The sequence below is a fragment of the Vigna unguiculata genome, chromosome 2 (assembly GCF_037176805.1).
Source record: "Vigna unguiculata cultivar grain cowpea cultivar isolate G323 ecotype 2 chromosome 2, ASM3717680v1, whole genome shotgun sequence".
NCBI classification, from domain to species: Eukaryota; Viridiplantae; Streptophyta; class Magnoliopsida; order Fabales; family Fabaceae; genus Vigna; species Vigna unguiculata.
In genome coordinates, this window is record NC_140793.1 from 32,629,479 (window position 1) to 32,656,295 (window position 26,817).

At 32.2% G+C, this 26,817-nt stretch overlaps 3 protein-coding genes across 4 annotated transcripts; 2 read left to right on the top strand and 1 right to left on the bottom strand.

Annotated features, from left to right (window-relative positions):
* The first annotated feature begins 896 nt into the window (after positions 1-896).
* Positions 897-4,268, top strand: LOC114174355 (patatin-like protein 3). The gene is made up of 7 exons (XM_028059193.2): positions 897-1,134; positions 1,214-1,401; positions 1,675-1,861; positions 1,945-2,109; positions 2,190-2,489; positions 2,684-2,859; positions 2,942-4,268. Exons 1-7 carry the CDS (start codon positions 1,000-1,002, stop codon positions 3,003-3,005), a joined length of 1,215 nt encoding a protein of 404 aa, XP_027914994.1. The 5' UTR covers positions 897-999; the 3' UTR covers positions 3,006-4,268.
* MAP1D (methionine aminopeptidase 1D) lies at positions 3,661-9,422 on the bottom strand. Its single transcript, XM_028058808.2, has 10 exons — positions 9,173-9,422; positions 8,995-9,064; positions 8,477-8,705; positions 7,935-8,096; positions 7,820-7,861; positions 7,308-7,379; positions 6,281-6,360; positions 5,255-5,352; positions 4,679-4,726; positions 3,661-4,272 (listed from the first exon to the last, which is right to left on the bottom strand). The coding sequence occupies exons 1-10, from the start codon at positions 9,288-9,290 to the stop codon at positions 4,127-4,129; spliced, it is 1,065 nt and encodes a 354-aa protein (XP_027914609.1). The 5' UTR covers positions 9,291-9,422; the 3' UTR covers positions 3,661-4,126.
* An 8,554-nt stretch (positions 9,423-17,976) lies between these two features.
* Positions 17,977-21,093, top strand: LOC114171584 (uncharacterized). Of its 2 annotated transcripts, XM_028056530.2 has the most exons (5): positions 17,977-18,552; positions 18,689-18,744; positions 19,031-19,201; positions 19,351-19,422; positions 20,580-21,093. In XM_028056530.2, exons 1-4 carry the CDS (start codon positions 18,235-18,237, stop codon positions 19,418-19,420), a joined length of 615 nt encoding a protein of 204 aa, XP_027912331.1. In that variant the 5' UTR covers positions 17,977-18,234; the 3' UTR covers positions 19,421-19,422; positions 20,580-21,093. The 2 variants fall into 2 exon arrangements, with proteins under 2 accessions (XP_027912331.1, XP_027912330.1); XM_028056529.2 differs by lacking the exon at positions 20,580-21,093 and having other exon boundaries at positions 17,990-18,552; positions 19,351-19,719.
* The last annotated feature ends 5,724 nt before the right edge of the window (positions 21,094-26,817 follow it).

The following is a 26,817-nucleotide window of genomic DNA, read 5'->3' on the forward strand; positions in this document are numbered from 1 at the left end:
GAAGAAGTAGAAAACGTTTTGACCAAATCAGAAGAAACTGACGAAAAAATCGTCATTGAAGATGTTACTTTATTTGTCTACTGTAAACAAATATTTAAAAAAAAAACTAAATATATATATATATATATATATATATATATATATATATATATAAAGCTGAATGTAAAAAAAAAAAAAAAAAACCAAAAAGTGAAGTCGTCAGGCCTAAGGACGACTTCACTTTCAAAATATATAGAAACCGGCTTCTGAGAGCACGGTTTCATTTTTTGAAAAAGAAAAAAAAGAAACCGGTAGAGGACGACTTCATCTTTAATGTCGTCCTCCACCACGACGACTTGACCCTATTTTGCAAAAAAAATTCAACGGACCTATTTTTACAAATTCTTAGTCAAAGTGACCTCTTTTTACAAAAAAGCCTCAGATGGATGTTCCATAGACACTTCAATAATCAAGTCAATAATTCGTTATATATATATATATATATATATATATTTTGGCATGTTTATCGTTATTTCTTATGTTCATTGTTAATCTGATGTTCATCCTGGAGTCTTGTTTTGTCACGAGGAATGTGGCAGTAGGAAGTTACTACAAGTTTTCTAGTACATTAATTATATATACCACGTTAAGTTAAAGAGATAAAATATTAAGTGATGCAATAAAGAGAAGGGAACGAAATATGAGTGAAAAAGAAAGAAAGAGTAATGACTGATAAGCGTTTTCTTATTAATTCGCGTGAATACCATAACAACTCCAATTATAATATTGTCATTTAGCGAGTAATTCTCATCTCTGTTTCACGTAAACATATAACTTGTGCATCAAGAACAACATCATGACATAACCTATAATAGTTAAATCTAAACTCAAATGCGGATTTCTGGAAAAGAAACAAAAACAAAGTAAAACTCGAGAGTTCGCGTGAAATACATATACAGTTTCCTCAGGACTTCTCTATTCATTTCAACGCTAGAGTTGCTTTCTAGTTTCCAAACAGCCATGGAAAATGTATCTTCTCCCGAAATTCCGGTTTCAAAAGACGAGAATTTCATTACGGTTCTTAGCATTGACGGTGGTGGTATCCGAGGAATCATTCCCGGTGTTCTTCTTGCCTACCTTGAATCTCAACTTCAGGTTAACATACAGAAAAGCAAATTGCACTGATCCAGTGTTTAATTTTTGAGTTATTAGATTCTAATGCTTCTGAATGTAGGAGTTAGACGGTGAGGATGCAAGACTTGCAGATTATTTTGACGTGATTGCTGGTACAAGTACAGGGGGTCTTGTTGCTGCCATGTTAACAGCTCCCAATCCAAATGCCAATAAGCGCCCTTTATTTTCTGCCAAAGAAATTGTTCCATTTTACCTCCAAAAGTCTCCACAAATTTTCCCTCACACCAGGTCCAATAATATATACAGTAATATTACTCTTATCACATACACACACACACACACACACACATATATATATATATATATATATATATATATATATATATATATATATATATATATATGTATTCGTTGACACTGCATTGTAGATATATGCTATATGTATATATATATATATATATATATATATATATATATATATATATATATATATATATAGTTCATAACCAAATACGGTATATATCCTTTGGTTATACTCTTTCGTATTTCACGTGCATGCAGAGGAGTATTTGGCTGGCTGAAGAACATAGCGAAAACATTGACGGGGCCTAAGTACGATGGGAAGTATCTGCATGAGTTGATAAGAAAGAAGTTAGGGGACACAAAGTTGCACCAGACCTTGACGAACGTTGTTATTCCCACTTTTGACATCAAGACACTTCAACCTACCATCTTTTCCTCGTTTAAGGTCATTAATCAGAATTTGAGTACATAGTTATACATTGCTAGCTTTTGTTGTTGAAATTGTAGTGAATTGAACATCTTGTATAGCTTGCCACGGAGGCAGCTTTGGACGTAGAACTGTCAGATATTTGCATAGCCACTTCGGCTGCTCCAACCTTTTTACCGGCTCATTATTTTACAAAGCAAGATGAACGTGGAAATGTCGTGAGAGAATTCAACCTCGTTGACGGTGGCGTGGCTGCAAATAATCCGGTGAGATTCTTGAGACAGAACAAAAGATTTTGATTGATGTTAAAAAACTTAAATTTGGTTCTTGATATGTGGATGTGCAGACTTTGGTTGCAATTAGAGAATTGACGAAGCAAATCATAAGGAAGCCAAATGAAATAGGTATCAGCCCTTTGAACTATGATCGCTTTCTTGTTCTCTCATTGGGGACTGGATCGAACAAGAAGGAACACAAATACGACGCGAAAATGGTGTCAAAATGGGGAATTTTAAGTTGGGTATTCAAATCTGGATTCACGCCCATTATACATTGTTTCAGCGAAGCAAGCAATGATATGGTTGACTACCACAACTGCGTGGTTTTTAGGGCGCTTCAGTCTGAAGACAACTATCTCCGGATTCAAGTAAGCTTGATGAAGTTCTGTGCTCCATTTCTCTCTCTAATTCTTATGGCAGTACAATGTTAAATTAAACATTAAATGATTAAGGACATTTTTAGATAAATTTGGAAGTACTTATGTCTGGTTTTATTGCTGTCTGTGTCTTTGAAAATGGTGGTCGTGACGTGATAGTTAATTAATTCGGTTGGTGCAATCAGGACGATACATTAAAGGGGGATTTAGCATCTTTGGATGTGGCTACTGAAGAGAATTTGAATAATCTGGTCATTGTTGGGGAGAAGTTACTGAAGAAAAAAGTTACGCGAGTGAATCTTGATACAGGACTCTATGAACCAGTTCCGGATAAAGGCACCAATGAGGAAGCACTTAAAAGGTTCATTTTATTTGTATAATATTTTTAATTTTTTTTTTTAGCAGTAACGAAGACATCTAAATAAATTAATTGATGATTGCAGGTTCGCAAAGTCACTCTCGGATGCAAGAAAGAAGAAAAAGTTCGACTCACAAGATAGGAACTAAATGATCGTAAGAATGCATGATAACGACAAATCCAGGGTTGAAGCTTCTCATCGATTTGGTATAATCTCTATACAATATAAAGGTAGTATCTTCAATGTTGAAGAGAACAATTGTTGCAAAACTTTTGAAACTTAAAATTAAGAATTCAATTAAAATTTATTGATGATGTAAAGATTATTTACTTTGTCACAATTTATTCTATTGAATCTAGAAGTGTAGGATATGTATATCTTTACAGGGTATTGGTGCAACCTGCATACATTAGTTGGAGAAACTTTTGCACACTTACTTCTATGACAAAAAATAAGAGGAAAATAAATTAAAATCAATTTACAGTAATTTTTGAAATTTTTTTATTTATATATAAATTAAATTTTAACTTATAATAGATATAGCAATTTTTTTTTTCTTGAAGTACTTGTACAACCGTCATCATCTTTAGTGCCACATCTTTCGTTAAAATCTTAAATATAAGATTTCAATTTTATCTATCACTAAACCTAAAAAATTCTTACTCTAAAGCCAAAATAAATATTGGTAGCACAGAAGATGAGTTCCTGTTTAAGCATTCTGAAGAACTCCAGAAAACAATTTTTTTATAATTTCACAACTTACAAAATGTAAATAAAAATTAAACTATGACATATCTTGGAACTTACGAATAAGTTACTTAAAAATTAAGCACGACCGTTTAAGATTTTATCTCTTAAATTACATACAACAACCTACTAAAAAGTAGTATAAGATAAAATCTCAAACTAAAGATGTTTTTTATTTGTTTTTTCATTTGATTTTTTTCACAATTCCAAAATTCTGGACCTCTGCCAGCAGCTTCATGCATGCTGACCTCATTTCTACCAGTATCTTTTAATAGTTTATCTTCTTCCTTGCTCATAACCCATGAAACCCAGAACACTGAACAATCCATTTCGTATAAACTTTTCCAAGATCACCAACATCTCATTTTCACTAAATGAAAGAGGTTCTTCCTCTCCTCGCCACCATCCCTGGTAAGTTCCAGCAAAAAAGAATTGATCTGGAACTAGAAGGAATTAAATGAGTTGCATCTAAATAATGAAGTTTCTCCATGTGGTTTTGTTCAGAATTATAAAATGTATCTGTCAGCATTCAGTCATAATCTCAGCCCCGTCGGGGGTAATGAGAATGGTGTGCTCAAACTGTGCTGAAAGGCTTCCATCTTCCGTTACGACTGTCCAGTCGTCATTCCACTTCACAGGATTGATGCTGCCAATAGTCAGCATTGGTTCTGTAAAATTTACCAAGTACACAAAAGAGTTACCGATAGTGATATAACAAAAGAATGATGATAGTTCACAACCACACAAATTTATACCACCGATTTACAATCATTTTTATTATTTTTATTTGAATAATTTAGTTTATATTTTAACTAAATACTTGTAATGTAATTGTTGTAAGCTGGAAAGAAATGCTTTAACTGATGTCATTTGCATCGGTGTCTAGAAGTTGAGTTTTTATACTCCATATCCATACTTTTTTTAATGTTGCACTAACGTATCATAATTCAGAAGGAATACTAGAACCCATTCCACGCAACATAATCAAGGGCCGAAGGCACACACTGTCTATAATTCCTCAAACAACAAATCACAAAAGTTGATAGCCTTCCATATTGTACAAAATAAAATTACCAATTGTAAACGTTTGATTCAACACCATTCGTCCACTTTCATTGTTTCCTGCAGAAAATAACAGTAATTGTTACAGACACCAAGAATAGGTAAGCTGACAGAAATATTAAACATTTTAAATATAAAAAATAGGGTTGCAATAAAAAACCTTTGAAACACTAACAGGTCCATGAACAAACTAGTACCACAAAACTTAACAGGTAATTTAAGTAATATTTGCAAACAGTAACGGAAGTCAAGTGAAAGTTAACATGGATCTTCTGTTTTGGTATTATATAACAAGAAAATAAAATATGTTTTATTAATTATATTGTGTACAAAAAAAAAAATTGAAGAAAAAGAATAACTTCTGAGCCGTTCAATTCATTAATCAATACACAACATAATTTGATAAATCCAAAATCTAAACTTAATTTCTCAACAATTAATGAGAATCACTTTTCAAATTAATGGACACAAATTGACTTCAATATTCCTTAGCCAAAATGATATTCACAAAACTAACCACAGGTTTGTTGCTTTATAGAATTTATGTAGAGCTAATAATGAAAAAAGGATACAAATAAAGTTAATTACTAAAATGAAGAACAACTGGATCGGCATGAAAAACACGTCCAACTCCATGGCCAACAAAATCTCTGACAACACCATAACGATATTTATCTGCATGATCACTAAAAAGGAAAAGAGAAGACGTAAATTATGAATCATTATAATACTAGCTCAAATTAATATGAATGAGGTAATAGCTTAGATACTGCTTGATCAAGGAACAGTTCAAGGTGGATATAGATTGAGGGAACTATTTATGGAGGAAGTAAACTCCTGCTCTTATCGTTTTCTAGCAGAGATATAAAAGATGTCACAGAAGACACGAACTAAACCCATTTATAGCTCATATGCTTGCAACTTTTTTCTGATTTTATCCTTACCATTTAAATGTATTTCCCATTGTACCATCTTTTTAATGATTTTTATATTGCACTCTAACTGTTTTATTAAACTAGCTATTTGATCTTAAAAAATTAAAATTCATAAAAAATATAAAACTAAATTACCTTAATTGTTTTTTCTACGAAACAATGTAGTATTTATACATAAATCATAAATAAGTAATTTTATATCGTTTTACATATATCACCTACTTCAACTAATTTTACCAAATCCTTTCAATAAAAAATTAAAACTAAATTGAAAAAAATATAAAACTAAATTACCTAAATTGTTTTTTCTACAAAACAAAGTAGAATTTATAGAAAAAACATAAATAAGTCTTTTTATGTCGTTTTACATACATCACCTACTCCAACTAATTTCAAATACTTCAAATTTAATCAGAGCTTAGCTCAACTTTTACCTTGCAGTTGATTGACTATCACCTAATTTTGCTAAACTAAGAGTGGAAAAGTGGCTTTTGGGAACCAAAATTGTTCCTGACACGTTAAATGTAAGAAAAAAAAAATTGAGGGTCATGAGTCTAAAGCTATGCAATAACTATTTCTTACATCGAATATATTTGCCCAAGGATTTTTGGCTTTCTGCAGTATACGGAAAATGAGTGAACAAGATAGAGAACAAATGGAATAGGGGGTGACATCTTACTGAATTGTTTTTCCAATGGCCTTGAATTCCACTCCCGGTGCACATATTGATATTGCTTTATCTAAGCATTCTTTAGTTATCTGTATTAACATACAAGCATTCTCAAAAACATGACGAGAACAATATCTCGATTCTCAAGAACAAAATAAAAAACTTCACAAAATCAAAGCCACATAAGACACTTCTAGAACAGTACTCAACTAGAAGCATATCAAAATACGTTGAAAAAAGAAAAGTATAAACAAAATTCATAATAGTAGACAAGCGGTCAGATAAATAATAATATGGGGAAATACCACTGATAAGAATAAATAAGTGGCATGTCATTAAGTGAGTAGACAGTACAAAGCAATAAACAAATAATAGGGATAGTCTTCCTAATGCATCCTGAATACAATAACAACAAAAGATAAGACTATTTGAGTTAATATGAAAAATTTAATACCGTGGGATATTCTAACATACAGCTTTACATCTTGGCACCTATAGTTACTGCTCTGCTATGGTAACACATGCGATGTCCTCAAATCCAGTAAAGTAGCTTTCTTTCTCTGCTAATATTACAGAGTTCTAAAACAAAACTTAACATTATTTTCCAGCTATCTATGCCAAATGAAATCAGGCCACTTCACAGTCAGTCCTTTCTTTTTCAGAATGAACACCAAAGCAGAAAACAATAAGCATTCAGGCCAACCGGTTCAGAACTAAAAATTGAAATTCCAATTTCCTACCTAACCTAGAAACACCAGAAGTAAAACAAGAAAGCTTCAGCCTTTGTTGCTCGTCACAACTCACATGCCATTAATAGCGAATAGTAAATATAGTAGTGTAACTTTTTTTAATCTTGGTACGAGAGAATACATAAATTCTACTTAAAAAATATAGAAACAAAGAAACAATGAAAGAAGTACATTACATTGTGAATTAGATTGAAATAATAAAGTGCAGAATTACAAAGAGTTTGTGCCAGTATGAAGAACAAAAGCAACAAATCACAGCCATTGGTGGCATGAAAACAAAGCGGTACCTGAACTAGTTTCTTAGCCTCATCATCAACACTTCCACAATAGAAAGTGGCTGATGTGTCCCCGTGATAGCCCTGCAATTCAAATCTTTACATTTCATTCACCAAACTATAGCTTAAAATGTACAAATATTAACAGATGTAATTGCAAAACAAATAAAAAATGGCATAATAACTGATAAAGCAGTATGCTCAACAGCTCAAATAATGAGATGCAACACGAATTAAAATTTTCACAAAAATTGATACAGTACAAAGTTAAGTTAAAAAATAACAATTATGTGCGCATAATAAACAAATTGCACCCCCCACGTCCCCAAACAATACACACGAGGGTATCAACATAGTAAACAGAGATGTTGATGATATCATCAGGATTGCTTAACAAAAAGAAAATTGTAATGGGCATAAGTCAAGTAGCAAATGAAATTTTATAGCTTTTCCATTCTCACCATCTCACAAAAGCAAAATCAGCCCCGTAACCCACCCCCTGGAAACAAAAAGACAAAACTTACATTTAGATAAACAGTAACATCAATATTGATTATATCACCATCCTGCAAATAAAGAATGCGTCAACAATTTTTTAAACTCGGGATTTTAACATGAAAAAAGATTGACCAAAAGGACCTCAAGGGCGCGGGAATCTGGTATTCCATGACAGATGCATTCATTTACAGATGTGCAGACACTCTTTGGAAAACTACCATAGCCAAGAGGAGATGGGTATGCACCATTGTCAACTATCATTTGGTGAACTGCTTGGTCAATTTCATCTGTTGTTATGCCTGGCTGTCAACAGAAGCACAACATTCTTAGATAAAAACATAAAATTGGCATTATTATACAAAACTATGATGATTTCGTAGATTACTTTATACTGCTCTCTAAAAAGTTGCATACTTGTAATATATCCTGCACTAACAAATAATAACAAGCGACAATGTTTCATTCCTAACTTCCTTTGGTAATCTGGACTTACAATCCTCAAAATACAAGCAAAAAGTAAGGCCAGGGAGAGGAAAAGACAATATATCATCCAAAAGTTATGAATAAACTTTTTCTTTACATAAAGATTTCATAGTAAACGGTCAAGCTGAGCTCACCAGGACAATATATCATACAATTAAAGAATGTGCAATTCAATGGACAAAAGAATGAAAGGAGCTCACCTTGACTAGGGTGCCAGCATATTGAAGAACCTGAGCTGCAAGCCTTCCAGAAGCTCTCATGCATTCTATTCCTTTCTTGTCATGCACTTGAGGTCCACTCACAAGCCCCGCAGGAATCAAAGAATTCACATAAGGAGGCCTCGGTATATGCTTCGGCACTTGTCGCCGTGGAGAAACTTTTCCAGGCCTCAGTCGTTTACGATTGCTGTTAGGCACTTCATCCACATTTCTGCAAAACCAACCATCACAAAAAACTTCATAACCAAAAGGAACGCATTGTGAATTCAAATCCTTTCGTCCAAGAGTTCAATAAATTAACGAGCACAAACTTCTGAATATTCAAATCCTAAGCAAACAGAAACAGTAATCGAAAAACATAATAGCTGTTCCGTAAAGTTATGAAATAACCAACACACGACATGAAGGGAATAGAATCCTTAGACAATATAAATTACACTACAGCACAACATCATCAGTTGCGTTCACTCCTTTTGCAGAAAGCGTACGCGCGCAGATACCTTCTATTAAAAAAGAGATTGGTCAAGCCAGAAAGCGTTCGAGATAACTGCATCGAAACATGCTTGCTTCCTGTTAAAATAAATACACAGCGATGTTAAAAGTAAAAAAGGAAAACCTAGAAGCTAAAATGAAAAAGAAAATGGAAGAAGAAGCAGAAGGTCAGGGAAAAGGGAGAACCAGGGTTGAAACGGAATAGTTGAGGAAGTGGCTGGTTCCTTGAACTCCGTAAGAATCGATCTCCGATGAAAGAGGATTTCAAACTCATTTGCAGTTGCGGTGACACGCCGCTCGTCATTCTTGTTTCTTCCTCTGCTGCTCCTCCTCTTACTCCATTCTTGTTATCCGTTACCGTATGTTTTTTGGTCCCTTGAATTTTCTTTTACATATTTTTCATCTTAATAAAACTATGGTGGCTCAACCATTTTCTGGTCTCCGTATGGGCCCTAACCTTAAGTTTAGGGCAAATACTCCCTGCACCCCATTGGAAACTGTAGCAAAAAAACCATGTAAAGGCAATTTTTTTCTTCCTGCACCCTGTTATTACTAAATACAACGTAATATTAACATGAGAAAGACTATAATATCTTTCTATTGTACCCGCTGTTGTTTTTCTCATCTGCATCTTCGTCTTCGTCATTATTGTTGTATCTTCGTTTTCTTCGGTAGAAGAAGAATAACGAGAACTTGTACAAGATAAAAAGTTGTTGTAGAAAGTTTATTCTAAAACTGTTTCATGTGTTGTAGAAATTTTATTTTTGGAGAGTATTATATATGTTCTAAAAACTTATTTAAAAATCTTTGTTTCCGAAAGCTTGTTATGAAATGCACGATTCTACTAAGTTTGTTCTAAAAATTTTATTCTATACTTCGTTTGAAAATTTTTTAAAGTTTATTTCTGATGGTTTTCAAAACAGATAATTTAGAAGTCATTTTTATAAAAATAAAATAATTATTTTGAAAATTATGAGAGTGTGCCAAAAATTTATAGAGGGATGCAGGAAGAACAAGCCTAAAAGCATAATCTTAGTCTATCTATCACCACCCAGGCCCAAATAATGCTCAATCCCACTCCGTAAAGGCTGGCCCATTGATCCAAAAACAGAAACTGAAAAATCCTGTCGGTTGTAGACCCTTGGATTGTAAAAAGGAATATCTGTAGCATATACTGTATAACATTAATAATGAAAAGAAAGGAAATTTATTTTTTGAGAAAGTTTTGTCGACAAACACAGCATCTTAATATATAAAAGTGAGGTTTGATGTAATTTAGAAAGAGAATAAAAATATTTAATATGTGTTAAAAATTAAACTTTGTTATACTTTGTAAGAAAAACAAACTTATCAAAATATCATAGTCCATATATTATTCATCATAAATTCGCTTTTTTATCTATTTTTTTCATAAATTATATATTTTCCTTTCACCTTCATCTTTTTAATCATATTTTAAATTTATAATACTCGATTTCTAGTTCCACGTCAAGTAAACTTAAAATTAATTTAAATATTTAAGTAAATTATAAACTGAATTATCTATTAATGTAAAATCTTATCTTCAAAATATCTTAAATATTTACGTAAGTTATGAGCTGAATTATATCTTCATGTAAAATCATTAATGAACAAATGATAAAAATACATCGTACTTTAATTATTTTTTTAATATATTCAAAAACATTAAAATTAGTAGTAATTATAAAGACACATTAGAAAGAGCACAAACAAACTCAGCAAAAAATTTAAATTCCAAATTTTATGGGTTAAATCTATAGTCTTTTAATTCTCAATAAAAATTATAATTAATTTTTATTTAAAATTTTAATTTAATTTAGTCTTTAAACCTTATAAAATATGTATACAATTTTATTAAGTTTATTTAACATTTCAAACACGTTTCATAATAATATTTAAGTTATTTATAGTATTTAACACATTATTTCTAAATACTAGATGAAAACACGTTAAATAAATTTAATAAAATTAGGTTAAAAAAATTAAATTTATGCATTTTTAATGATAGATGATTAAATTATGACTAAATTAATTCAAAAGTTAAAGTATTTATACTTTTTATTAAAAATGAAGAGGTAAAAATATATTTAATGCAACTTTTTTTCATAACTTTAAAAATTGCAGTTGAACATAAGAAACGGAATAGCGATTTAATCTGTTTGCATGAAATTCGGGTGGTGAAATGAGGAAAGAGACATTGTTAACAAAAACTTGCTCCCTAAGGTCCCCCGCTCAAAATGCGGCCAAGCCCATACAACTACGACTACTCCTTTTCTCCTTCCTTTCTTTTCTGGCCACACTTTTTGGAATCCGATGCCGACTTCCCCTACCCTGTGGGCCCCAAACCAATCCTTTTTATTCTCTCACCCTCTATCAAACACTTCTAAATGCTTCAGTGCACCAAAAATCCATTTGTCTCAGAAATGAAGGACTTCTGTAAGTTCTTCTGTGGGAGGTTACATACAGTAAAACTCAAAAGAATACATTTAAGACGGAAATCAAACTTTTTAGTGTACAACGTGCCAAATAAGGCTATATCATCTTATAATAGAATAATCTAAATTTTCCGGAGAAGTGTGTAATGTTGGGAACAATTGAATAAAAATAAATTTTGTTTATGAAAAAGGCAATTGAATTTATTTATTTATTTATTTATTTATAGAAAAGTTTATCCATGAAAATAGGTAATGTGGGATCAAAGATGAAGATGACGGTGGTGCAAGGGTTTTGAGCTTTGAAGTCTGTAGCGTTACCGTTTGGCTGCCTTCATTATTGCGCACTTCCAACCTGCAATCAATGAGTCTTTGGCTGCATGCATCTGCGCAAAAGTCCACGCACTCCTGTAACGGAGTGTGGAATCTGCATAAATATATTTTCATACTACATACATTTCAAACAAAGATAAGTTAGCTTGCTTTGAGTTTCTCTTTCAAAAATCATATTCGATAAAAATGTCATTTTTTAAAAAGATCATTTTTAATCTCAAACTATATTTACTCGTAATAAACATATATTGAAAAATATTGTATTTTTTCATAATACTATTTCCATTTAAATATTAAAATTAGGTTAAATTATGTTTTTATCTCCATTTTCGTAACAAAATATCGATTTGGTCTCTTATTTTTTTATCTCAACTTGATATTTTTTTAAAAAATTTGATGCAATCAAGTTCTTTCCGTTAATGGTGTAATAACGACATTAAAATTTTTTGAAAAAAAAAATTTGCCACGTGTCAATTTGACGTCATGCCACGTGACAGTGACAAAGTAATGTGGTAATGAAAATGCATGTGTCACTAGTATGTCAAGTGTCATCTCCTCATTTTCAATTTGGTTATGTATTTTAATTTTTGTCTCAATTTAATCCAATTATTTTGTAAAAATTGTGCAATTTCGTCCCTCTCCAAATTAAAACAAAAATTAATTTTTATATAAATGTTATATGTAAGACCCTAGAAAATAGCGTTTTAAAAGTGATAGTGGTTTAAAATTAGTGAGACTCGATTATTTTAATACTAAAAGGTTTTAGTATAAATAGAATGGTTATAAAAACGAGTTTCATTATTTTAAAACACACCATTTCTCTAGAAATCACTTTTCTAGAGTTCTCTGACTTCTCTCTAGAGGTCCTGTCTCTCTGGTCGTCTGATTGAAGAACCGAGACCGTAGGATTGATCCTCACGACAAGCTCTTCAAATTGGACCAATCAGTTTCTCCGTTCGCGTAAGTTAAGTTTCTGCTCTCTTTTTAGTATTTTTCTGTTTTCTGTTACATGCAAACCCTCTTCCGCTTGCATGCGACGTTTTAATCATCAGTATGAGTCTCTGTTGATCAGTGATCATAACGGTATGTCCTGATCGTTCTTGTGATGTTTCTGTGTGTAGATAGAGCATCCTGTGGAGTTAGAGGTGTTGACGTTTTTAAGGCGTTGACGTTTATAAAGCTGTCTAAACAGGATAACAAGTAAGGGAAGCTAACCACTCTTCTTAATTTGAATAGAAAATTCGTAGATGAGCCTGAATTACGTGTTTGATAGATGAATTAGTGTTTGAATTGCATGATTTGGTGAATAATTGATTTGTGCTTGAGGCAAACTGATCCACTGCATGTGGGAACAGGTTCGTGACCTGGTATTTTTGCCTAGACGAGTGACGCTCGCCTGAGCGAAAACACCAGGAGACGCACCTCTGTTCCTGCGCGAAGTCTCGCTTAGGCGAGCTGGGTCGCCTGAGTGAGAGACATCTCACCTAGGCGAACCAGCCTAGCCTGAGCGAGAGTTCACCCAGGTTTTCTCTTTTTGCCACTGTTAGTGTCTCGCCTGAGCGAGATGACCTCTCGCCTAAGCTAGACTTTTTAGCCTGAGCGAGAGCTATGGCAGAAGTAGTGCTCTAATTCTGTTTTCTTTGGTGGAAATGTATGTTTTAATGTATTGTATGATTAAATTGGATGAATACAAATTATGAGAAGATAAGGTTGAAATGGAATTTCAAGGGAAATCCAAGTGGAATTGTAGTGTGTGTAAGGATGTAAGGAATCTATAATGGTTGATATCCTGAAACTCCAATAATCATTCAAGCTCAGATAGAGCATAATGGATTATGTCGTGAAGAGTAGCAGGAGGTCCTCGTCGTTGGACTTGATCCAGTCTAGACGTGAAGGGGACTTACCCCGTGAACGGTCCGGTGAATACTCCATGTGTCCAGACTCTGCAGAGTTTGGGAACCGTCACAGGTGCAAGCCACCAAGAGATTCGATGTCGCTTACATAATCTAGATATTGAGTTTAGAGTCATGTATATGTGTTGTGGTGGTCTATATGATTCTGGTGATAATGAGAAAGATTGCATGGTTTCTGTTTATAATTGAACTGCATGATTCCTTAATCAGATTAGCTTACCCTTGCTTTTTGTGTTCCTGTCTTGTGTTGTATGTTTCCTTTTGCGATGATCACCTATTCGATGGGAGCAGATGTGGTTGCAATGTCAAAGGCACTTCTGGAGGATGAAGAGCCATCATGTTAGTGTTGAAGAGGAGGTTTCCAGTGGGAGCTTTAGCAGTGGTCAGTAGTACATAGTTTATTAGTTTAGTTTAAGTGTATAAGTGATATATTTTTATAGTCATACCTTTTGTAAGACTATATTAATATATTGTGTACATTGAATTATCTGTTTTGGAACAACGATGAAACATTATACAAATATTTTTATTGAATTTGATATTTTTTATTCAAATTGATAATTTTATTATATATTTTTAACAAAACTAAGTTTCTTTAAATTTGTGTTTCAGGTTCAACCTTACTTAAAATTGTTTTCAAATTTTAAATTTATTTATTTTCGATTTTTACATAAACTAGTTAAATTATTTTTAAAATTTATATAATTGTTATTTTTACACTAACTCAAACATTTGTATAGAAATTATTGAACTTTGCACATTTTAAAAATATATAATTATTTGAAATGTAAATTCAAATAAAAAAATATTAAAGTATGATGTAATAAAATATAAATATAATTTATGAATTTTTTCTATTAGCATTATTTTATATTAAGAACTTTCAAATAATTTTAAATAAAGTTCAATGTAAAATATAAATTTAAATAAACTTAATTTTGTTAAAAATATTTACTTGAAATATCAATTTTGATATATATATATATATATATATATATATATATATATAAATTAAATTTAGTTTAAATTTGGAGAAGAACAAAATTGCTCAATTTTTACAAAAATTTAGACTAAATTGAGATAAAAATTAAAATACAGGACCAAATTGAGAATGAGAAAATGACACCTGGCATGATAGTAACACATGGCACTATCACAGCTATATCACACTATCACCGACACGTGGCATGACATCGGTGTGACATGTGGCAATTTTAATTTTTTTAAATAAATAGAAAAATAAATAAAAATTTCAAAATTTCAAAATTTCAAAAAATCCAAGAACTAACATGTGGTACCCTTTAAGGTTGTTACTACACCACTAACGAAGAGGACTTGATTGCATCGAATTTTCCAAAATAGGGACCAAATTAACATAAAACAAAAATAGATGGACCAAATAAATATTTTGCTACGGAAATGGAAACCAAAGACATACTTTAACCTTTATACAACTATAGGCTTCACTTTTAAAATAACTAAAGTTTATATTGGTATAGATTTCAATTGTTTAAAGAACTAAAAGCTATAATAATTCGGTCTATTTGTACAATTAAAAGACTTCAGTTCTATAAAGAATTGAATCATAAGTTTTTGTTTAAGGTATGAACTTTTAGAAAAGTTACTTTTTTACCTCAATATTGCATCTTTGTAGAACCTTTGTATCTCCTTTACACTTGCAAAAACTCACTCTTACTTCTTTCCATGCAAAGTCATTATTCATTGCTATTGTTTATCGGTGTGAAACATTTTGATCGCGTCTCCTTTCCTCACGAAACATTTTATTCTCATTCTCTCTCATTTTCATTCTTGGTCGCCATCAAAATGAAACAAAATCATGACTTTATTGGTAGAGTAATTGGGGTCCGGAGCGAAACACACTTCAAACCAGATTAATGATAATGCTCAAGAAATTAAAATGAAAATAAGTCAGATGTTTTCAGGGAAATAAAGAATACGTGAAAAGAAAAAGTTTGCTTTGATTTTTTTTGGAAAATGTGATGGCCTGGTGATGGAAGGACAAACTCCTTTTTGTTCCCTTGGGTTAACATCTGTTCCCCACTCACCAGCATCATGCATAGGTTTTCAGAGCCTTTAATTTGAAACAACTATTTTTAACTTCATATACACAAAATTTGAATTATGTACTATATCTCATACATATGTATATTAATCAATGTATCGGTTGAAAAAAAAATCTTCACTAAAAACCAATTAAATTTAAACGTAGTAATTTAAATAACCAGATCATTAATTTCGGTTCACCGTTCGATGGTCATATCAAAATCCTCTAATTCCATTTTCATTAGATGTTTCATTTCATTTTAAATATTTGCAGTTTTATCTATTTCTGTTAAAAGCAAGACATTGTATAAAACTTTGGGATGAACATAAATGTAGGTGATCTTGAATGCGGGATTTGTTGTGTTGTTTGGTTCAATTTTAAGTAAAAGTCATCCAAATCAATATTTTCTTTTATTGAAATTAGTTGCGCAATCAAATCAATTACACTTTGGATTGGTTGAAATAATTTAATCAATAGATATTATATTCAATAATATTTTAATAATAGTTTGACTTTTTATGCTAAAATGATTTTTTATTAAAATTGAGTTTTTGTAATTTACGATTTTTTTACTTCTATTTTCAAATTTTAAATTGGGTTTGAACGTGGTGGTATATAGATGATGTATGTGTATACTTGGTGGCAAATTGATCTTCGTGACTCACGTGTATCGCAATATGCGTATCTCAACCGTATTTGATCATACCTACATTCAATATCCATATTTACCTCACATATAGAAATCGGTATGGTCCAAAATTAAATGACCATGTGTGTCATGTCCCCTACTCTTTTCTCCTAACTTAATTTGTTGCATGTCACCATTTCAATATTTATTGTCATCAATTAAGAATGAGGCACTAAAAGGAAATACTAGCTGCAAGAAACAAAATCCCCTCCCAACACAAGGAACCCAAAAATATCGAAGCAGAAAAAAATAATTACAAGTACTTTTTTTTCTTTTCTTTTTATGAGCAAGGAAAAGAATATAATATAATATAATATAATATAATATAATATAATATAATTTGAAGTATATATAATTTTTTATAGAAGTAATCTTTACAACAAATGTAGGTTAATTGTATGAGTTTACTCAATAGCGGTCACATTTTGTTTATCAACAAATATTTTATCTCTGAAATGAGATAAGGACGGTTGATAGAATTGAAACAAAATGCGGTGTATTCATCACAAAGTCTTAATTAGTGCACACAAAGTAGTAAATAAAATGCTAAACTAACTACTATATGTTTTTTATTTCTCAAATTAGCTTTCATGCTTCATGAAGCAGTAAAAATTAGAATCAAATTATGGTCAAAGTAAAAATTATTTACTTCTGAATTAAAAGTAGAATTGATTTGAATTAGGAAGAACTATAATTAGTACCAAAGTCAATACATGTTCCTACAACTTACTGTCTAAAGAAAAAGAAAAAAAAAAAAAATATATATATATATATATATATATATATAGATATATATATTAGATTAAATAAAGATAGACTGTGTGACCAAAGACTACACGGAGAATATTAATCCAAAACCTTAGGATTCTTGTATTTAATATCTTTTAATTAGTGTCCAAGGACATGCACATGGATATTTACATGTAAGTAAAAAATTGAATTTTTGTTTTTTCCTTCTAAAAAAACATTAGAATTTTATTTATTTATTTTAGTATAATAAGTTGGTATAGCATAGTAGGGAGCAGCAGTGACCACTCACTATACGTACTTCACGACTAAACCAAGGAGGAAAATAGATAAATAAATAAATATATAAAATATGCACCCAAATTGTTTGAAGAGGAGAACGCGCAAATGGCAGTGTACTTCAAAGAGGATAAAGGTGGTGGGAGTATTAAATGGCATTTTCTTGTTTCACTGTTTATAGGAAGGATATATCCGTAATTTGGGAAGAAACGCATATACCTAACGATAGTTTCATCAGAAGCGCATGATTCTTATTTTGCACTACAGAATCAACGTTACTTTGTTTGTAGTGTATAATATAGAGGCTAATCCCACTAATCCTTGATTTGTCTTAATCTTATTCCGGTTGGAAGCTTGAGGTGTAAGAAGACGCAGGGTACAAACATGAATAACGGCGCCGTCAGATTTCCCGTTTTTAGATTCCCAGTCATTGTTAACAGAAACTAGGCCACCACCACCACAATGAAAAACAAGCTCCTCACATACACTTGCCAGCGCCACTAAGAAAAAGCAATTACCCAATCCCAACCGTTGAAGCCCTTTCGTCGTTATCCCAATTTCGTCGTCTCCGTACTACACGCGCGCACCAACTTACTACGCTCACTCACGCCACACCTCATTCATTCTCTCTCTATCTTACATTACCAAACCCAACCCCAAAAAAACGCACAACGCAACATCGTGCACACCACCAACACCTGAATAGGAATCACCTCGCGAGAGGACGCAACATTAGTTGTAGTACTTAAGGGGACTCACAGTGCACATCAATGCCTGCTCAGGTCGGTGTCAGGACACGCGCCCGAGCCGCATTAGCCATGGAACCTGACACTTCAGCTCGACCAACTCCCAAGAGAAAGACCATCACCCACACCAACCAAGACCCTCCTAAATCCTCCAAGTCTCCCAGAACCAGAACCAGAACCACTTCTTCTTCCCTCGTCAAACCTCTCACGCTTCTCCCGCAGCAACCGGAGATCAACCGACGCTGCCTCAGCCCTACCTCCGCTGAAATTCCTGCATTTTGCTGCTCCAACAATGGATCCACCAGCCTTGATGAGGACATGATCAAACTCTTAGATCTGGAGGTAACGAATTTATTATTTCTTATCTATTGCTGTCTGTCATACAATTTGTGATTCAACTCTCCTCTTAAATCGTTCCTTTCGCTCACTCATTTTCCTTCACCTAAATTAATGCATCGCATTCAACGTTTTGTTACAGGTGGAGAGCGCGCAAGTTGAAACGTCGACGTGCAATGGTGCTGCACAAATTGAAGGGTCTTTTAATCAAACTCATTTTATTTAAATTTGAATTTGCTTCCAGCTATAGTTCCATATCCAGGCGCTTTTCCTCCCACCCTTTTTTTCTTCATAATTCAAGTCAAAACAGCAAGACATAAAAAATGCCTCAGCAGTCATAATAATTTCCTCAATTCAAAACTCAAACTCATTCTTCTTCTCTCTCTATCTCGTGTGTGAGTGTTTGTGTTTTTTCGCGCACTGCTCATTTTATTCTATCTATATATAATTCTGAACAGTAATAGTTTTGGTGTCAACATTTCAGGAAAGAGATGAATCGTTCCAGCAAGCATCTCGAAAATTCGGAGGACACAGAGTCAGTGGAGATCAATTCTTGTCGTGCCTCGTCAAAGGTTCAAACCATGCCAACGGTGTCGGAGCTGGAAGAATTCTTCGTTACCGCCGAGAAAGACATTCAGAAACGATTTCAAGATAAGTAAGTTATAATTGCTAGAATTTTCTTCTTTCTCTCTCACACTCTTTTTTTCTTTTTCCTTTTTTTTTTTTTAGTTTTGGTTTTTGACACCATAATGAGTATATGATGTAGCTCACTCATTCCATTTTAATTAAAAATTTATTTTGCAGGTACAATTATGACGTTGTTAAGGATATGCCGCTGGAAGGACGTTATGAGTGGGTTCAGTTGAAACCATGAAGGTGTGAGTCTCGCCACCTAAGAACAAAGAACTCCTATCAATTTGAACATGCCATTTTGGTCTCTTTAATTATAATATTGCTAAGTCCGGTCTAGGTCTTTGGTTTCTTGAATGTTAATTATCATTTACACCAACCAAGACTCTTTTCTCTTGTGTACAACTTTTTGTATTTCAGTGTGGTTAATGTAAACAGGTTGAGATTCGTTTGTTCCTTGTACAAAGAAGCAGCTTAATGCAGAATACTGTAAATTTCCTTTTGAAGAACTAATGCTCCCATTACAGGCTTCAACTTCTCTCATTTTTCCCTCTAAGCGTTCCCCTAGAATCCCTGTCCATTTGTCTTTTTAAACTTCGCTTTTTAGTGTAGAGTACACTGAAGTCAGTGACTGTATGATTGTGTCTACTTTTTCTATTCTTTTGTATATTTTTTTAAGAAAAAATAGATAACAAACAAAAATGAGAAGGAAGAAGATTAAGCGACTTATAGCGAAAATGGAGAAATGAAAGGAGTGGGAGTTGGTTGAAGGAAGAGGGGAGGCTAAGATTTTTCTTAGATGTTGAACATGGGAGGGGGCAAAGACACGCACCATTTAAGTTACGGAACGTGTTTGAGAGGGTGAGAAAGATGATCCCCGCCCCCACCATGTGAGAAAAGTCTTCGAAGCTTGCGGCAAAATCCATTCCACTTTCACAAGTACAACAAATATATGTAAGGGAGTAAAAATTGGAATATTGTTGTTATTGTTGTTTCCACACGGTACCATTCTCGCTTCTTCTTATCTACCAAGATACATAAAACGGAAAGTATCTGGTCTTGATCAGAACTTGAAATCCATAAAGAGAGACACAGGCATCATTAATTAGTTGGGTTGTTTTGTTTAATCTCTAGAATTTATGGCAAAGGTGGATTCATTGAAAGAAAGAGAAGTTAATTAGAGAGAGGAAGAGGAAGTAGGAATGAGAATGGGAATACGGTGATGAAGATGAGAGGAAAGGGTTGAGGTAGCAGAAGAGTGGTGTATAGTTGGGTTGAGAAGTTGTGGTCCTGATGCTGCATAGCCATAGTGGGACTAGAGATGGAAGGTAGCTAGTGTGACCTTTATCGGCCGTCGTTTTGGTTTTGCAATTTTTAATTAATTATTTTGCCATGTTGCGCAGGAGGAACGTGTTTGTCACGTCGTACTAGCTAGGTGGCTTATTAAGGCGCTGAGATAGTGCAGCAGTACTACATTGTTATGAGGATTGAGATTCTCTGCTGCAGATTGTGATTCCGTGATGTGCCTTCCCACTGCTGCTTTCCGTTATGTTATAATCATTGCCCTGCAAATCAAACACTGTGATTCGGATGAGATATCAGAATATCTTCGACAACACAGGATCTTCATTCTTGCAAACTTTTCAATCTCCAATCAGGACCTTTACCTTTACTCTCTCCCCTTTAACCCTTATTAACATGTGCACATTCATATAATAAATACATTGTTGTGTGTTGTTTTCTCCTTCTCCCAAAAGTGGAAACAAAACACACATTCATCTCATCTTTAATTAGAAGGCAATGTTAATAAAGCAGTGTCCAAGTTTTAGTGGGATCTTATGATAGTATATGAACATCGGATTATGTGACACTTTTTATTTCTATCATCATTTTATACGGTCATAATTAAGTTGTGTTCGTGCGTGTCTTTCATAGCATAATTATTTTACATCCTCCAATCATATATTTATTTAACCATTTTACCAACCAGATAGGACAAGAAAACAGAAAACCAAATTCAAATCAACGAAAGATACAACAACACCTCTCTCTCTCTCTCTCTCTCTCTCTCTCTATATATATATATATATATATATATATATATATATATATATATATATATATATATATATATTATCAAGTAGGTCCCCCCAGATATTCTTTTTTATGACACATGTCACGACAAGTGGATGATGCAAAATGTAATTCACAGATGAAATAGTATATTGCTTATCCACACCTCATTTGTCCTTCCCCTTGCAGTTCGTGTTAACCAATAATTAACAACACAATTCGAAACCTTAGGTACAATGTACGTGAAAAACGTTGAGATTCACATCACAAATTAGTAGCAGTACTGATTTACTTTTTCAACAAATTCACGGCTGCTAATTATTTTCTTTTGTCTCCGTGTCTTTATTGTTGCCGAGAGAAGGCATCTGCATGATAACAATCTAGACAACATCAATCGTTGGTTGAAGTAATATATATTTGGTGCAATTCATAGATGTGGGCAAAACATAGGCATCAGCAGTAGGCCGGACTGAGATATTGATATTATTATTAATAATATCGATGAAAAAGGAGACAATGGCATATGGGTTAACGTTATTATGTTTGAGTTGAATGGATCAAAAGACAGGGTTTAATAGATATGCTGTGGAAGGATGAGGCATAAAGACGCAAAGTGTGGTTAAAATGGTAATCCGTAGCTAAAACGAAGATTGAAGGTAGAAGTGCACGAGGGCACTCGAAATAGGAATATATCTCCGGAAAAGGCAGTAAATTAAACCCACAATGCTGGATCATAAAGAAGAGAGAGGAGAGTTAGGCTTGCGGGCCCTGCCAACATTCAATTGTACGCTGATTTGATGCATCAATGGTTGATAGCAAAAGGTTCTAAAATGGTGTAATTGGTGCCAGGGAGTAGAGTGAGGTAAGGAATAGGGGACAGTGTCTGTTTTGGTTGAGGACGGTTATAGGCTGAAAGTGAGGATAAGGAGAAAGAAGTTGAAGATGATGCAGAGGATGAAGAAGGAGAAGAGGGTGGTGAAATATTGGAAGCATGTTTATGTGTTTTATTATGTTGATTTGTTGATTTTTGAATGAGTGATGAAGAGAGTGTGGTAGGTAGGTGGGAGAAATAGGAGGATATGTGGGTATTAAAGAAGGGAAGTGGCACAGTGGCAGTGGACAAAAACCTGAATCTATGTACTATTGTTCTTGGATCTTGTGCCCTGTTCCTTCTTCACTTCACTTCTCCTCAGCTTCTTTTCATGCTACTTTTGGTCCCTTCTTACCCACGTGGAATTTTGACTTACTAAGTGTTCCTCCTCAATATTCCTCCCTCACCATTTATTTACCTACTCTCTCCATTTATGTTCTTTAATTATTCTTAGCTACTCCCAATGGTAACTCCATTTCACACCCACTTTCTGTAATGTGAGATTTCTTTACCTATTTAATCGAAATTATTTGAATTTAGAATCTTATGATTTCGTGTGTGTGTGTGTGAGAGATAGTTTAAAAGCATCATTTTTCCTTACTTTACAAATATTATGAAACTTCTTTTAAAGAGGAAAACCTCCCATTTGAAACAAAGCGAATGCATTCATCTTTAATAATGCAACGAATTTAATGTTGCAACAAAGGATTCATAGTTTTTATCATTTTTATTTATTGTTAAATAAAGTATGTTATACGTTAAGCACAATTTATTAATAGTATAGAACTTATAGATAACTTGTCAACACTTAATATTATAGTCTACATGATCCCATTAACTAATAAGCTAATACCCATAATATTCCCCAAATGTAACTTTAATAAATCCAAAATTTAATTAAAAATTAATCGTTTTTCCGAGCCTAAACCATAGGAATGGGTTCATTATCATAACAAATTCTTCCTACGTGTACACACTGTTAAGAATTAGACAGCCTTAATCAACATGTTTAGTGATTCAAATATGGGTCGAATGAGATTCTCTAAGTTCATATTGAAGGCCCTTTCTAACCCTTTTTTTTTAGTTTTGGCAAATTTATATCATAAACTTGGTGAAAATGAAATTTATTGTATTTATATTTTCAATAAAAAGGTTTTAAATGTGAAATTAAAATAAAAGGATATTTTTTTCATAAACTTCAGTAAAAACAAGAAATAAAATAGAAACAACATTTTTCAAACCAATGGGCCAATTTACTACGGTCCATTACTAATAGCTTACTAATACGAAGAAAAGCCCAATTCTCCCGTAATAGTCGACCCCTAACGGCTTTTACTTCCTGTCTCCCTACAAATATTTAGCACAATTTCACAAATTTTTAAAATGACTATTTTACTTCTCAAAAAGTGACTTTTAGAATATATATATTGTGAAAACTTTCTGGACAATCTTTGTACTCCTTAGATTAAGATTTTCAGAAGGAAATTTTCTTAGCAGAATTTTTGGAATAGATTTTTCAAAATCATATTTCTAAAACATATGAAGTACATTTCGCAATAAGATTTTTGGAAAAAAGCATTCAGAAGGCGTATAATGCCTTTTGAAAGCTAGTTTTTTGAAACACTGTTACATGAAAATATGTTTTAAAAATAACATTCTGGAACATCTAAAATGCTTTTCGAACTTTTCGAAACAAGTTTCCTTTCGCATTTTCTCTTCTTTTGCAACGTTCTCTCCCTCTTCTTTCTCAGTAGTGATGACGGTGGAAACAACGACGACAACAATGCCAAAGGCTGTTTGAATCATTTTTCTATTATTGTGGGATTTTGTAAGTCACGAGATGCAGGAAGCAATAACTACATTTGGGTTTTCTTCCTCCATTTCCAACTTTTCTTATTGCATCCCAGAATTTTTCTAAAATCTTTTAAATCATCATCGGCTTTTTAACTAATTAAAAAAAAATCTTTCCTTATATTTACCCATCCAACAGTACTTACTCCCTCGCAATTTTCTCACAGTTGATGGAAGAAAAAATGTTTTTGAAAATACAGGATTTCAAATTTGATTTGGATAGATATGAGATTTCGAATTCCGGTTAAAAAGATTATCAAATTTCGAAATCTATTTAAGGATATTAGTGAATTTCAAAATCTAATAAAAAAATTATTGAATTTCGAATTCTGGTTAAGAGAATTACTAATGTTGAAATTCGGTTAAAGGAACAACCAAATTTAAAAATTAGGTAAGGGAATTACGTAATTTTAAAATTCAATTAAAATGATTAACGGATTGGAATCCGGTTAAGATAGTTAACGGATTTAAAAATATATATTATTTTTTTAATTCTGTGTTTTATATAATATGTTAAGAAAAATAAAATAAATGTATGTATTTTTTATTTTGTATTTATAAATTTTGTTTTTATATAAGGTGTTGAGAAAATAAATAAAATTAAAAAGACTAACATTAACAAAAATTAAAAAAAAAAAAACTAAAAAAATAAAATATATAATAAACATTCAGATATTGATCTCATAAGTTTAATGCCCAATCTCAAGAGTTTAATGTCAATTTAAGTGGAATGTGAACTTACAAAATTTGAGGTCGCAAAGAAAAACCCACTTAGGGATGACAAAAATATCCGTGCCCGCAGATTTTTGCGGATAAAATCCGCGACGGATAGTTACTACCTGCGGGTAGTGGGTATTTTAATACCCGCTTATAAACGGGTCGAGTACGGGTATCATACTATCCGTACTCGCGGGTACCCATTACCCGCAAAAAATTAAAATTAAAATTTAATTTATATTTTATTAAGTTAAATTTAATTAAAATTAGAAATAATAAATAGTATATTTTATTATGTCAAATTTAATTATAATTATAATTTAATTTAATTTATATTTTATTTTTATAATTTTATATTAAAAAATTTATAAAATACATATTTTTTTAAATATTTGCGGATATCGGATATCCACAGGTACCAGTGGATTTTAAAAATATTCGCGGATATTTTTTAAACGGATATCCGGCAGATAAACGGACGAGTAACGGACAGATTTTTTTTTTGCCGGATCGGGTTGCGGGTAGACACTATCCGTGCCCGATTCGATCCATTGTCATCCCTAAACCCACCACACATTCTCTACTAACACAAGTTACACAACTCAAATTTAATACAACAACAAAAACTTACCTTTTATTATCTTTTTTAAAAAACAAAACAACAGAAACTTGTTATTATCAGGTATTACCGTAAAAAAAAAAAAACATATCACTATTACAAGACATCCCAACAGATGAATTACCTGTTTTTGTCAGTCTGATAATATTTTCCAAAAATGTCATATAGGGAGTAAATAAAAAAAAATATGCCAATAGCAAGGCTCCTAGATCTTGTAGAGCACATTTTAAATTCTTATATTTCAACTAATCACTCACATTTTATTTTATCTTAATTTCTATTAATCATATCTTATTTTAAATTAATTTCATTAATTAAAACTTTTTAATTTTAAATAATAGTTAATGTTTTATTTTAAATTAAATTAAACTAATTATATTCTATTTTAAATTACTTTTAACAATAAAAACAAAATTATAATCTTACAATTTTATTAATTAAAACACTTGTTTTGTCTATCACACAGTCCTCAAATCATTTAGTAACTTTCACAAATATTTTCTTTTTCTTTTTTTCAGTTATCATGATTTTTTCTCGGTTCAAATAACTTGATTTCTCATCCTCTTTTCTCTACTTTTTATCATTTTTCATTTTCTCAAATCCAAACAAAGCTACTGATGTTAAATTTACCCTACTCTCTACAATATTTTTAGCCATAATATTAATACAAATTACTCTTCATATAAAGTAATGACTCACATTATTTGAGACTTTGAATGTATATGAAGTATATTTAACATACTTTATTACATATCTATGATGATATCCTTTTACAATCTAATTTTATAACTCATTTTTATTTTCGTGACTTGTCACATGCCAAAAAATGTGTTAGTTGTTTACATGATATAGCATGTTGAATCAAAATCTTTTTTCCAACTGGATACCAATATTATAGTTGCTACTTTCTAAGATAAAAGTTATTCAACTTTAACTTTTTCTTTGTACGTAAAAATTAACAAAATTAAAATATAACAAGTGGGTTTTGACGGTCTTTTACTGATTGTTTCAGAAAAAAAGAGGTAGAATATTGCACATGTCTCTTTCACACTCAAAAACTACAGTAAAACACACAACAAAATCTTCCACCAATGAGAATTTTATATATTTGTATAAAACTCTCATGAAAAACTAAACTGCAAACAAAAGCATTTTTTCGAAGTGAATAGAAAGGAGAGGGAGGAAACACTCTTGTGGGAACTAAATCAAAGAAACAGTGTTTTTGTCCTTTCTTCTTCTATGCATCACTTAACACAGCGTACTCTATCCCATTATACAGTGCACTTCTTTTCTCTCTTCCCTTTGTATATAATAAAACACAGTACACATTTATTATAGTGATTTTCTCGATCTATTGTGGCTGCTCGCATTAGATTCGAGCATTCATGATATATAAGAGACATTTATTTTCCTTCAGTATAAGCCTAATGTAGTGGTTAGGGGAAATTAATGACGATCAAAATATTTTTCTTGTGAGTGAAACATGAAGATGCAAGATGCAAATAATATG